A 15,319-nucleotide genomic window follows, 5' to 3' on the forward strand; every position below is an offset into this window, starting at 1 on the left:
AATACCAAAAGTCCTGCAGACATAATACACATTTAAGTAAAATTTTATCAACCTACTTCATTTCGTTCGGAAGCTAGAGTGATTTCCACAGACGGACGAACATTGATAAATCGACATAGAATGTTATACTGATCAAGAATGTATATACTTTATGGGGTCTAAAATGTATATTTCGAGATTTTACAAACGGAATGACAAACTTAATATACCCTCCATACTATGGTGCAGGGTATAAAACAAACTTTTACCTAATATAATCCAAACATGGTTACATTTATATCAAACTTGGGTAAGGAACCAGCATGGAAAATATGGGTCAATTTTTTCCCGTTCATTTCCCTAAAAGTACAAATGTTGTGACGCCAATGACTGTCATAAAATGTGTAATTAGTGTCGGTCTACCCCATTTGGTACCTCAAAGAGCCCACAAAGAGTCGAATTTTCGGTATCATTCCACGATTCTCTTCAATGTTCACAAAATTCTTTTTTTCACATCTAATGATCCCAATTTTTGTTATCAAAGCAAAATAACAAAAAATATTGTTCAAACACTATTTTTATTTGCTAGCAAAGGGTTAATGGCTTCGTTCACACATGTTGCTTCTTTGTCTTATTAAAACATACTCTAAATATAAACACACACTACATGTTCACTACATTAATAATAATTTGGGAGGGAAAATGTTTAATATGGTCGAGATATACGTATTTATAAATTATATTCATTTCTATTTACCTGTTGTTTAGCTTGAAGTTGGCATGCCGTCTCCGTTCTCGAAGCATTGTCGTGCATTATCATTTCCCATAGTATGAAATTATAAAGAGAGACCAATAATGGGGGGAAAAAAGAAAATGAAAATCAAAATAACGAAATCGATTGCCAAAAAAAAAAGAAATAAAAGGGAGGAGAAGTATTTCAAAAACAAAACAAAAAAATACATTCAAAAAATTAGGGAAATTAAATGAAATATGATTTCAAATTTAAGAGATTTTAAGAGAAAAGTGAAAAAAAAATCAATTCAAGAGAATTATAATATTTTTAAAATCAAAAGAGAAAGGAAAACAGTGTGGAGAAAAGTAGAACAAGAAATAGAAGAAAACACATTTCCATTTGTTAGTTGAATTAATTTTTTGAACGTGTAAGTTTATTATGACTATTGGTTTATGTTTTGTTTATATTTTGTCTTCTTTTTTGTTCTTTTTTTTTTTTTTTTGAGAGCGAGGGAGAGAGAGAGTGGTGGATACTTTGACGAGGTGATCTCTATGTATGTTTGTACGTTTGTTTGTTTTAAATTTTGTGATTTGTTTTCATTTTCATTTGTTATATTTCAAATATCATGTTTTGCCTTCAAGTCATCAAAACATTTCACTGACACTTATTTTCACAACATCTTAACTGGTGATTAATGCCGATTTGTTTGTTTTTGAAATAGGGGACGGTGACGATGACGACCAATTGCGAACAGATTTTTCAATGCATGTAAGCATTGAGAAACAAAATTCATAGGTGATGAAAATCAAATGTGATATTTTATTTTGTAGAACAAATGTTGTTGGTGCGTAGGAAATCGTCATATTTATAAAATTCACTCAATATATATAATACCCTCAATCGTCATAGTTACTTTTCAATCTTTATTCGCAAATACCAAACTTCATTAGGCTCTATCTGTTCATATAATGCCAAATGGTACCATTTTAGAAGTTAAGTACGATTTAAGAACTTTTCGTACACTTTTTGTACCGAATTTTAGTACTATTTAGTTTTTTTTTTGTGCACTTGTAATACGCATTTCTAAAACAACCTCTTTGAGACAAACCTACCACCGAACTGTTTTAAATTTATTACCGTTTAGTGCGGTTTCCACACTTGGTGCATTTCCAAAACCACCCTCATATATCAAAATTAATTTCCTACATTGATTCTAATACCAAATTTCAAGTCAGTTCACATAATACCAAATGGTACCATTTTATAACTTTAGTACCATTTTAGAACTTTTCGTAACCTTTAAGTTCGAATTTCCGAAAACCCTTTGGTACATCTATCCTGAACTCCATGAGTGATTCTTATTCTGTATTTCAGAATTCTAGCTCATTCTTTTTATACCCTCCACCAAAGTATGGAGGGTATATTAAGTTTGTCATTCCGTTTGTAACACCTCGAAATATACATTTTAGACCCCACAAAGTATATGTATTCTTGATAAGCATAAAATTCTTTGTCGATTTATCAATGTCCGTCCATCTGTCAGTCTATCCGTCTGTCCGTCTGTGGAAATCACTGTAGCTTCCGAACGAATTGAAGTAAGTTGATAAAAAATTACTCAAATGTGAATAAATGAGCCATGTGGGCCTACGTCTTCGTATAGCCCCCATATAACGATACCCTCCTATATTCGGTATTTTGATGATTTTTGCGACATTATTTACCCGAATTGTTTCAAATTTGATATTTGACGTTCGTAATGGATACTAAAGCCTGAGACACAAAATGAGCCATGCAGATCCACGTCTTCGTATAGCCAGCATATAACGGTACCCCCGATATTCGGTATGATTTTAGCGATATTATTTACCGGAATTGTTTCAAATTTGGTATTTAAAGTTCGTAATGGATACTACAACATATGACAGGAGATTGTCTGTGCAGGTTCACGTCTTCGTATAGCCCCCTATAACGGTATTATTATTATTATTATTATTATTATTATTATTATTATTATTATTATTATTATTATTATTATTATTATTATTATTATTTTTATTATTATTATTTATTTTTTTTATTGTTATTATTTTTATTATTACTATTATTATTATTATTATTATTATTATTATTATTATTATTATTATTATTATTATTATTATTATTATTATTATTATTATTATTATTATTATTATTATTATTATTATTATTATTATTATTATTATTATTTTATTATTATTATTATTTTTATTATTGTTATTATTTTATTATTACTATTATTATTATTATTATTATTATTATTATTATTATTATTATTATTATTATTATTATTATTATTATTATTATTATTATTATTATTATTATTATTATTATTACTATTACTATTATTATTATTATTATTATTATTATTATTATTATTATTATTATTATTATTATTATTATATTATTATTATTTAGTATTATTATTATTATTATAATTATTATTATTAATTTTATTTTTATTATTATTATTATTATTATTATAATTATAATTATAATTATTATTATTATTATTATATTATTATTATTATTATTATTATTATTATTATTATTATTATTATTATTATTATTATTATTATTATTATTATTATTATTATTATTATTATTATTATTATTATTATTATTATTATTATTATTATTATTATTATTTATTTATTTTATTATAATTATTTTTTTTTTCTTTGAGAATTTCCAAATTCATTCGAAATGATGGAGGTTTTTCACACTTAGTCGATCTTACTGCTTTTTAACTTGTTTTTCTTAACATTTATTTACTGTTTTCAAAAACAAAATTTATTGCTTTGGAAGCCACTGTACAAGGGTGAGCATCTGCAGTGTAGGCACTTTTCGTTTATTTCTTATGTTCTTCATTGTATTTTGCACACTATTCTGATACATTCTCGTCTAAATATTTTCAGTTTCTGTTTTCAAATAAACCACCACTTTACACATGTTTGATATTGCAGGTGTAATAAATTATTTCTGCAAAAATAATAAATATTTTTATGGCCAAAAATTCCAGATATTTTAGAAAATAAACTCAAAATTCATTTCGACCCACTTATTTTATGGAGAAGTCCTTACAAAGTTGTTGCAATATATTTTTGTTTTTAAATGTAACTCAATAACTAAAATATGGACTTACTCAGAATCGTAAAATGAACTCATAAGGAAATGGCTGGTTACAAAAATCTTAGGAATATTTTAGTTCTTAAAATATTTCTTGTTTGTATTTTTCTATATTTTTATTTGTTCTATCGAGGAAGAACAAAAAATTTGAACTGAACACATCACATTAATTTTGGTTTTTTTTTTTTTTTAAATTCGGTACACAAAATTCACATAATTTTTCGATTTAGTTATGGTTTTTAAATAAATACTGAATCTATTTTTATTTTCCAAAAGGTAATTTGTGGAAATTAAAACACCATTTAATTAAGTTGTTTACTGATTTTAAGTGAATTTAAATAAATACTAACGGCCATTTTCATCACAAAATGCCACTAAATTTGAAAATTTTCGATTTTCCGTTTCGTCGTTTACTTGTTGTTGGGTATTCGATTCTAATGGGAGCCAAACAGCAATAGTTCCAATTTAACACGCACGCGACCAAATACTGGCCATTAGTCGGGCTATTCTGAAATTCATCTATGATGCGCCTTGCAACTTTCGGCATGCGTTTTGTTGTTGTTGTAGCTGTTGGATTGTTTGTCGTTTTAGGCGGATTTAATTTTGCCTATTTCGTTGTTGTTTGTTTTTTTATTTTGGTTTTGTAAAATATGTCTGTAATTACGAAAATATACATTTCAGACAGTCGTTTCGGCAAACGCACCCATACACACATATATATGCGTATCTTGTTATTTTTTTCCGTTTCTTTTATTCCTTCTCCTCGTTTAGAAAAATGTTTAAACAAATCTCTTGTAAAGCATGGAAAAACGCATAGCACACACACACACACATGCACGGGCTAACAACAACAATGCAGCATATTTTTTTTTTTTTTGGTGCCGTTTTCTTTGGGGTAACGCAATATTCAGCTATGCTACCGTGACGATGCTTCTGCTGCCAAAAAATGTGCTATGCGTATAACACACGAGATTTTGTTGACCAACGAACCAAACTAAACGCCAATCTTTGCCGACTGACGACTGACTGCAAAGCGAACACACAGGAAGAAATACGTTTATAATTTGCTCTAGAAAAATTTAAAGTCAACAATAAAACAATATGTTTAGACAAAAATTGCCAGCCAGAAATGTGTGCGTAACAATTTGTTGTTGTTATAACAACAACTAATTTATATGGATACCAACACACACACACACACTCGTATATAATTAAATACGTAGATCATACGTCTTTAATTCTGTTTGTGTGAGTGTGTTCGTTTGTTTCATTGATGGAGAGAGACCAAACAATTGTTGTTTGCATACGTACCGGTTGGGGTGGTGTTGATATACAAATGATAATATAATAGGGTGCCTCAACTCATGTAGTAAAAGTCACAAAGTGTTTTATTCAAAAAATTTGGAACCAAAGTTAAAGGGACCCAATGGGATAATAAATTCCAAAGCTAAAAGTACATTAGAGCTACCCAATGAGATTCCCAGACAGTTAAGATCAGTAAAAACTAGAAGCTTATCAATTTCAAATTTCTTTAAAAAGAGGGAAGAAAACGAAAAAAAAAAAACTTATTGCTTACACCTGGATAGGATGAAAATATCTGAACCGATTTTAAGCAAATATGAATCTAAATTAGGTTTTACGTGCCAAAAATTCACTTAATTTAAGCTGATATCAGCTATTTGGTGTACAATAAACAAGAAATCGGATACTTAGTAGTGCTCCCGTAACAAAAAAAAAAAAAATATTTTAAGTAGATCATACCACCTATCATCATTTGGCTTTAGAGCAGTTATAGTTTGTCCCGAAATTCACTCCATTTGGGCTAATATTAGCCGTTATTTGCACAATAAACCTAAAGTCGGATAAAGATATATATGGGAGCTATATCTAAATCTTAGCCGTTCTTGATAAAATTTGGCAAAGGTATTTCCGAGCTCTATAAGATATTTGACACCAAATATCATTGTTGTCGAATGCATATTACAAATGTGAGATACTTAAACACCAAATCGAATGGAACATATACATGGGGGCTATAGCTATACCTAAACCGATTTTCTCCAAATTCTAGCCTGAATTCGGTAGGATCTACCTAAATTCAGGACTTTTGGACTGATAATGGCCACTGGGTGCACAATTTACTCGAAATCGCTTGGAGACATGTATGGGAGACATGTATGTATATCCAAATCTCAACCGATCTTGATAAAATGTAGCAGAGGTATTTTCGAGCTGTATCTGATGTCCGGTATGAAATACCCTTGTTGTGGAGTGCATATCACGCATGTGACGGACTTTAAAACCAAATCGGATGAAACATTTATATTGGAGTTGTAGCTACATCTGAACTGATTTTCTCCAAATTTGATGTACTTGCTTCTAGACTGCATTCGGTGGGATGGTCATACAGGTCATTTAGACTGATATTGGCCATGTGGTGCACAATTAACCCGAAATCGGTTCAAGATATATATGAGAGCTATATCTGTATTTGCACCGATTCTCACTGCAAGAGAGCCAACTGGGCACTCAAAATACAAAATTACAGACGATTCTGTTAAAAAAATTATTTAACCAATGTTCATAATTGTACCCCCAACATTTATATATAGGCAAATCGGTTGTAAGGTATCATGGAAGTCATATATATACTAAGAAAATTGGTGGCAATCCATATACGGGCCATGCAAAACAAGCTCAGAAATTACTTAAATTATTCTGCAATCACCTAACTTACTGTCCTGAAAACTAAGGGATTGGTACTGTGCCATGGCCAGTAAAAAAAAAAACTAAGTTTTAATTCATTCCGGTGGAAATACGTGGGAAGGATGGTAATGGCTATTAATGACCGCTGGGAGGTGAAATAAAAAATACCTTATGAACACAGGTGTTGGGGTTTGAATTCAATACTTCATTTTTTTCTAAAAAAAGGCCATATGCGTGGATTTTATAAAGAATATTTTTATTATTTTACAAAAATATTTTTTCAAGGACCACCATAGACATGGATTTTTTAAAGAATAGTTTTTCAAGGATCATTCCAGCTATAGGCGTGGATTCTTTCAAGGATCATCCAAGCTATAGGCGTGGATTTTTTAAAGAATATTTTTTCAAGGATCATCCAAGATATGGGCGTGGATTTTTCAAAGAATATTTATTCAAGGATCATCCAAGCTATAGGCGTGGATTTTTTAAGAATATTTTTTCAAGCATCATCCAAGCTATAGGCGTGGATTTCTAAGAATATTTTTCAAGGATCATCCAAGCTATGGGCGTGGATTTTTCAAAGAATATTTTTTCAAGGATCATCCAAGCTATAGGCGTGGATTTTTAAGAATATTTTTTCAAGGATCATCCAAGCTATGGGCGTGGATTTTTCAAAGAATATTTTTTCAAGGATCATCCAAGCTATAGGCGTGGATTTTTAAGAATATTTTTTCAAGGATCATCCAAGCTATGGGCGTGGATTTTTCAAAGAATATTTTTTCAAGCATCATCCAAGCTATAGGCGTGGATTTTTAAGAATATTTTTTCAAGGATCATCCAAGCTATGGGCGTGGATTTTTCAAAGAATATTTTTTCAAGGATCATCCAAGCTATAGGCGTGGATTTTTAAGAATATTTTTTCAAGGATCATCCAAGCTATGGGCGTGGATTTTTCAAAGAATATTTTTTCAAGCATCATCCAAGCTATAGGCGTGGATTTTTAAGAATATTTTTTCAAGGATCATCCAAGCTATGGGCGTGGATTTTTCAAAGAATATTTTTTCAAGGATCATCCAAGCTATAGGCGTGGATTTTTTAAGAATATTTTTTCAAGCATCATCCAAGCTATAGGCGTGGATTTTTTTAAGAATATTTTTTTCATGGATCATCCAAGCTATGGGCGTGGATTTTTCAAAGAATATTTTTTCAAGGATCATCCAAGCTATAGACGTGCATTTTTTAAGAATATTTTTTCAAGCATTATTCAAGCTATAGGCGTGGATTTTTAGGAATATTTTTTCAAGGATCATCCAAGCTATGGGCGTGGATTTTTCAAAGAATATTTTTTCAAGGATCATCCAAGCTATAGGCGTGAATTTTTTAAGAATATTTTTTCAAGCATCATCCAAGCTATAGGCGTGGATTTTTAAGAGTATTTTTTCAAGTATCATCAAGGATATAAATGTGGATTTTTAAAGAATATTTTTTCAAGGATCATCCAGGCTATAGGCTTGGATTTTTTAAAGAATATTTTTTCAAATATCATCAAGGATATGAATGTGGATTTTTAAAGAATATTTTTTCAAGGATCATCCAAGCTATATTCATGGATTTTTTTAAGAATATTTTTTCAAGGATCATCCAAGCTATATTCATGGATTTTTTTAAGAAGATTTTTTCAAGGATCATCAAGGATATGAATGTGGATTTTTAAAGAATATTTTTTCAAGGGTCATCCAAGTTATACGCTTGGATTTTTTAAAGAATATTTTTTCAAGGATCATCAAGGATATGAATGTGGATTTTTAAAGAATATTTTTTCAAGGGTCATCCAAGTTATACGCGTGGATTTTTTAAAGAATATTTTTTCAAGGATCATCAAGGATATGAATGTGGATTTTTAAAGAATATTTTTTCAAGGATCATCCAAGCTATATTCATGGATTTTTTAAGAATATTTTTTCAAGGATCATCCAAGCTATATTCAGCGTGTGACGGTTATATTGGCCGTTTGAAGGCCATAATTCGTGCCAAAGGTGACCAATTCGAACAAAACTAAACTTATTCTAAAATTTTAGGCTATTTCCGACATTTTTGGCTTTCATTGAATAAAATTACAAAAAAAAAAAAAAAAATAAGATTATGGCGTTGGAATTTGTTGCAGTTTTTTTATCTAACCTTGTACAGCGGGATTCTAATACCAAATTCAAAACAATTTTGTTGAATTTTGTTGGTGGATATATGAAAATGTACTTATTCGTTCAACCTACTAGAAATATATTCCATTACAAACTCTGCATACTGAATTTTGAAACAAAACTATCAGAATACCGAATAAGTGGGCTTTATATAGGATGGCATTATATGTGGGCTTATAGGAAAATGTTGACCTATATAGAAAACAAACCGATTAAGTATTCTATATATCAAATTTAAAACAATTCCATTTAAAACTGAGCCTAAATGCCTAAAATATCGAATAAAGGGAGGTATTGTTATATGAGGGCTGAGAAAAAGAATATCAATATAGGCAACGCTCTGTCACAGGAAGTAGAACCATTTACGAACTCTATTCCATTGTTAATTGTGATTTAGATCGTCCAAATACCGATTATCGGAAAAGTACAGTTATATAGGGGCTATACAACAACGTGGCCGATATTTTCAAAGTAAATCTGGCTACTGATGAAATGCACAGGTGTTCAAAAACGCTGATTTAAAATATGTATTCTTTGTAGAGTATTTCAAGGAATTACAAGCAGAATGACAAAATAATGATACTCGCCACAGTATGATAAATAATATAAAAACTCTACAAAGCCTTGTATAAGTACAATAGCTTTGAGACGGTTCCTTTTAGGGATTTTCCACAAGAATCGAACATATTCCAAAATTTTCTTAAAAATAGGATCCGGGGCAAAGCCATATCTTTGTGTGCCCTCTTTATTTTGCCACCAAGTTTTACTAGGTTTTTCGTGTACATGAATGCAATTCAAGTAAGTTATTGTAAAACTAGTGCAATATAGTACCATATTGCAGGATCTGAAACACTTTTTTTGTCTTATTAATTTCACCCCTGCCCGTAATTTTTTACAGTGTACCTAACCCCTCATCATTTGGCCACTTAAAAAATATCCATCAAAACCATCGAAATCCACTTCAAACTAAACATGATGCTGAATTAATAATTTTTCTTGTTTAAGAGAGTGTCAGATTTTTTTGCGCCCATTTGTTTGACTGACTGGTCATATTGAAGTGTCAAAAAAAGAAAAGTGTACTTTTCACTTTTTTTCTCCCAAACAAATTATGGTCGGCGAGTGTGTTTGAAAAACAAAAAAACACTTTTAATGTCTGTGACCGCCAGATTTTAAAAAAAAAAAAAAAAAAACATAAATAACATGAAAAGAAAATAAACTCCCCAAAACTAAAAAAACATCAAAAACAAAATCAAGAAGAATAAACGATGACACGATATGTTTTTGATTAAATTTATAAAAAAAATTGCTTTTTGATATAAACTTTTAAATTACATTTAGAGAAAGTGTGGATGATGTGGCCGTGGGTGTATTTTCTATAAAGAACATATAAATGTGAGGACAATCTGTGAAAACAAACCATCGATTACTAAATAAATGATTTAGGAATTAAAATACACAAAAGAAAATGCCGAAAATTATAAAAACGTGGTATTATTGTGTGTTTTCATTTCTTGGTAATATATTATTGGAAAATGAAAACCTATCCTTAATTCAGTTTTGTCTATGGTGTAGACGGGACGTATGTCGGATAGAAGTATTTTAATTGTATATGTAAATTTACTATATTGTCAATATTTATTCTTAAAGGAAACAAATTACAAGTTGGTACACCCCAAACCAATGTTCGATGATTTAAATATATTCATTCAATTCGATTATTAAAATTGTTGACCCTCTATGGAGTAGGTTACGAAGGAATGGACCAATATTGTCGATTTCGTCTCAGACCTAAATAAATATGATATAAATATTACGACGTGTTAGGTTTGGACTATATTAAATGCTTCCTTCACTTCCGGTGTGAAATATGAATAGAGTTGGACGTCTATTTCGCTGTCTCTGAGCGTTTTGTATTTCAAAATTTTGCACTCTATGTGGGGGAGGTACCAGAAGAAGTGGTCCGATCCCTCTCATCTTTATGATAGATCTTGTGTTGATGGAAATAGTGAGAAGTGCCAAGTCTGAATGATATCAGATTTCAATTTCGCGTTTTATGAACTTCATGGATATAAAATTAATAATAAAACCAGTAAAGAAAGTCCTAAAGTCGGGCGGGGTCGACCTTATGATACCCTACACCACTTTGCTAATTTAGTAGAGCTCCACATAACAATTAAAAGTTTTAATGGGAGAATTCAATCATACACGCTATGATTATAATTATATTTTAAAGTTCAAAGGACTAAATTTGCCGAAGCATTTGTATCTTTTAAATTCGGAATTGTATTGCCCATTTGGTGCAAAATTAATTCTAAATCAGATAAAGATATATATGGGAGCTATATCCAAATCTGAACCGATCTCGATAAAATTTGGCAAATATATTTCTGAGCTGTATTTGATATATTTCCCTGAATATCGTTGTTACGGAGTGCATATTATGGTGGTGGGTAACAAATACAATAAATCGGATGAACAATATATATGGGAGCTATAGCTATATCTGAACCGATCTTCACCAAATTTGGCATACTACCTTCTAGACTCAATTTGATCGTATGTGCCAAATTCCATCGCATTTGGGCAAATATTAGACGTTTGGTGCACAGTGAAAGGTAAATCGGACGAACTTATATGTGGGAGCTATATCCAAATCTGAACCGATCTTGATAAAATTTAGCAAAGGTATTTATGAGCTGCATTTTATATATTTCCCCAAATATTGTTGTTACAGAGTGCATATTACGGCTGCGGAGGACAAAAATAACAAATCGGATGAACAATATATATGGGAGCTATAGCTATATCTGAACCGATTTCGATCAAATTTGGCATACTTATTTTCAGGTCTAATTTGGTTGTATGTGCAAAATTCCATACTATTTGGGCTGATATTACACGTTTGGTGCACAATAAAAAGCAAATCGGACGAAGACACAGCAGATCTTGTGTTAGTAGAAATAATGAGATGTGTAAAATATGAAGAGCACCGGATGTTAATTACGGATTTTAAAATCGTTTTGGTTTGAAAAATGTTTGTGGGGGAGATACCGGAAGAAACGGTCCAATCTCCATCATCTTTACAACAGATTTCGTATTGAGATGTACTAAGTTTGAATGAAATCCAATGTTAATTTCGCATCTTATGAGCTTGGTGGGTGTTTAAAAATGTTACCCTTTGTAGGGGAGGTACCAGAAGAGTGGACCTATATATCCCATCTTCACGGCAGATCTTGTGTTACTAGAAATAATGGAATATGTGGAATGTGAAGAGAACCGAATGCTTACTTCGGATTTTATAATCGTTTTAGTTATTCAAAATGTTGACTCTTTGTGGGTTAGGTACCAAAAGAAATGGTCCGATATCTACCATCTTTGTAAGAGGCTTTGCGTTAATAGAACTATGGAGATGTGCCAGGTCTGAATGGAATCGGATGTTAATTTCGCGTTTTATGAGCCTCATAGGTATTCAAAATTTTGATCCTTTGTGTGGTAGGTACCAGAAGGAGTGGATCGATATTTTCCATCTTCACACCAGACCATGGGTTAATAGAACTATTGTGATGTGTGGAATTTAAAGACAATCGGACTCTTTTATAGGAATTATAATTATTCAAAATGTTGACCCTTGGTGGGGAGGTACTTGATGGAGTGGACCGATATCGTCCATTTTCTCACATGTGCTAGCATTGATAGAAATAGTAGTATTTGCAAAGTTCGAGCAAAGTCCAAAGGATTATCCTATCCTTTTCTGTGCAGTAAATTTTGTTTTTTTTTTTTTTTTGAAAAATTCTTATCTGTGGTCTTCCCTCCCTTCCCCTCTTTCCCACCATAGCAGAAATCACAGTTCATTGAAACCTACTTTTTGTTTTGTGAATAATTTCCCTACATTTGTTAATCTAATTATTCTTTCAACGCATCATATTTTTTTTTTCAGCAAGACTAGAGTATATATATTCTACAAAGAGGGGCGTGTGCCAAACCATAAAAATCATTCACACCAAATAGATTTTGTTTTATCAGTCATCCTGTTTTATGGTCGCACAATGTGTCCCACGGTGACAAAAAAATATGTTAAGCATTCTTTAAAAAAAAATAAAAATTAATTTAAATGTCATAAAATAGAACTGTCAGTGTATGTCTGCTCTAATTTAAAAATTAATTAGCGTATTCGACAGGTCTATTCTTAGTTAGTTTTCCTTTTTGAAGTAGTAATTTAAATAAATTCTTTGTGAGGGATAATATTATAAATTTGACAATGGTAACTAAAAGTTGATGTACTTCAAGCACATTGTAGGACTCATTTTATTTTTTTTTCAATTGACAGGGAAAATATAGTGGGTTATGATATTAAAAAAATAATGTCTTCACCGCAAAATAACCAAAGCAGAGGAGGCAAGTACCATACCGATGTATTCCATTTTCTTACTTCATCTAATACGGATAAAAATATTGGTATTGCAACAGACCTTGTGTTAACAGAAATATGGACATGTACGAAGTCTGAATGGAATCGGATGATAATTACGCGTTTTATGAGCTTGACGGATACTCAAAATGTGTACCCTTTGTGTGGGAGGTACCAGAAGGAGTGGACCGATATATGCAAATTTCACACCAGATCTTGAGTAAATACAAGTATTGTGAAGTATGTACTTTGAAGAGAACCGGAAGCTTATTTCGGCTTCTATGATTATTTTCAATCATTTGACCCTTTGTTGGGGAGGTACAAGGAGGAATGGTCCAATCTCTCCCATCTTTATAACATATCTTATGTTGATAGAAATATTCAGATGTGTCAAGTCTGAATGAAATCGGATGTTAGCATCATGTTCTATGAGCTTCGTGAACATTCAAAATTGTAACACTTTGTGAGGGAGGTACCAGAAGGAGTGGACCGATGTATTCCATCTTAACACCAGACCTTTGGTTAATACAATTATTGGGATGTGTGAATATTGGGATTGAAAACATTGTAATTATTCAAAATGTTGACCCTATGAGGGGGAGGTATTAATTGGAGTGGACCGATATTGTTCATTTTTGCACCTGACCTAGCTCTGACGCAAATATTAGGATTTGAATAGTTGGAGCAAAATTGGATTATCGTTTCTCGTTCTGTGCAAAAAACATTTTTTGACAATTTCGACCTTTAATGGGGGAGATACTATCTTAACACCAGACCTTTGCTTAATGCAATTATTGGGATGTATGAAATTTTAGGGTAATCGGATTCTTACATAACATTTTATAAGAATTGTAATTATTCAAAATTTCGAACCTTTGTGGGGGAGGTACTTGATGGAGTGGACCGATATTGTCCATTTTCGAACCTGACCTTTGACTGACGAAAATATTAGCATTTGCAAAGTTTGAACAAAATTGGTTTGTCGTTCCTCTTTCTGTGCAGAAAATATATATATATATATATATATATATTAAAATTCGATCTTTTCTGGAGGAGGTACCAGAAGGAGTGAACCGATATTGCCCATCTCCGAAAGCGATCTAAGTTTGATAGAGATATTACGATGTACCAAGTTTGAACCAAATCGGATGCTCCCTTCGATAGTTTCTTAAAGCAAGCGCTTCGCCGGGATGGGCCAAGGCAGAGCAACATTCGGGCAGCGTGTGACGGTTTCATTGGCCGTTTGAAGGCCATAATTCATGCCAAAGGTGACCAATTCGAACAAATCTAAACTAATTACTATACTTATAGTTCAAAAAAAAAAAAAAAATAATAATAAATAAATAAATAAATAAATAAATAAATAAAAAAAGGTCAAAGTTATTGCGTTAGATTTTTTACAGTTTTTTCATCTAATCCTGTATAGAACCACTCCTTTTGGTACCTCCCGAAAACGGGTCAAAATATTCATAACTATATTTTTAATAAAATTTTAAATAGGAATCCTCTTGTTTTCGAATTTGATACATTCTAAAGTCTTCAATAACACAAGATCTGTTGTGAATGTGGTACGTATACGACCACCCCTTCTGATACCTCCCCCACAAAGGGTTCAAATTTGGAATAGCCTTTAGGCTCATAAAACACGAAGTGAGCATTCGATTCTTTTCAAATTCGGCAATTCTAATATTCCTACACAAACAAGATAAGATTTGGTGTGAAGCTGGGCCACTCCCTCGGAAGGTCTTCTATGAAGGGACAACAATTTAAACAATCATAACCGAACATTGGCTGAGGGAGTGCATTTGTCGGCAATACCGACTGATTGTGTTTAATTTTTTATTTTTGTATATTAAGAGCTCAAGATACCGAAATTCGGCGAAATTAATTGAAAAGTATAACTAAAACATAAAAAATCGACGTGGCGAATTCAGAAGAGTTTTGAAGAAAGGTTGTCTTTCATAATCTTCTAAGGTTTTTTTTATAATTATTTCTCGTGGTGCACTGTCTTGTCGTTCATCTTTTTGAATTTAGTTCGTTATTGCATGCCTTACATTGTTTCACTTTCTATCATTCCAAAAAATCTCAATTAAAATGTAATTTTTATCATTAGTTAAGATAAAAAAGACC

General features: G+C 31.4%; 1 protein-coding gene across 3 annotated transcripts in view; it reads right to left on the reverse strand.

Moving 5' to 3' along the window:
• Positions 1-15,319, reverse strand: part of LOC101894590 (mucin-5AC) — an 89,025-nt gene that overhangs the window by 49,505 nt on the left and 24,201 nt on the right. Inside the window, exon 3 of one of the 3 annotated variants that reach the window (XM_011293413.3) lies at positions 737-773. The exons of 1 other annotated variant lie outside the window; for it this stretch is intronic. In XM_011293413.3, coding sequence (XP_011291715.1) covers positions 737-773 — 37 coding nt within the window. Of the gene's footprint in view, positions 1-736; positions 774-3,893; positions 3,971-15,319 lie in introns of those variants that run through there. One more of the 3 variants, XM_020036095.2, reaches the window with a different exon arrangement.

This window comes from Musca domestica, unplaced genomic scaffold, assembly GCF_030504385.1.
Source record: "Musca domestica strain aabys unplaced genomic scaffold, Musca_domestica.polishedcontigs.V.1.1 12, whole genome shotgun sequence".
NCBI classification, from domain to species: domain Eukaryota; kingdom Metazoa; phylum Arthropoda; class Insecta; order Diptera; family Muscidae; genus Musca; species Musca domestica.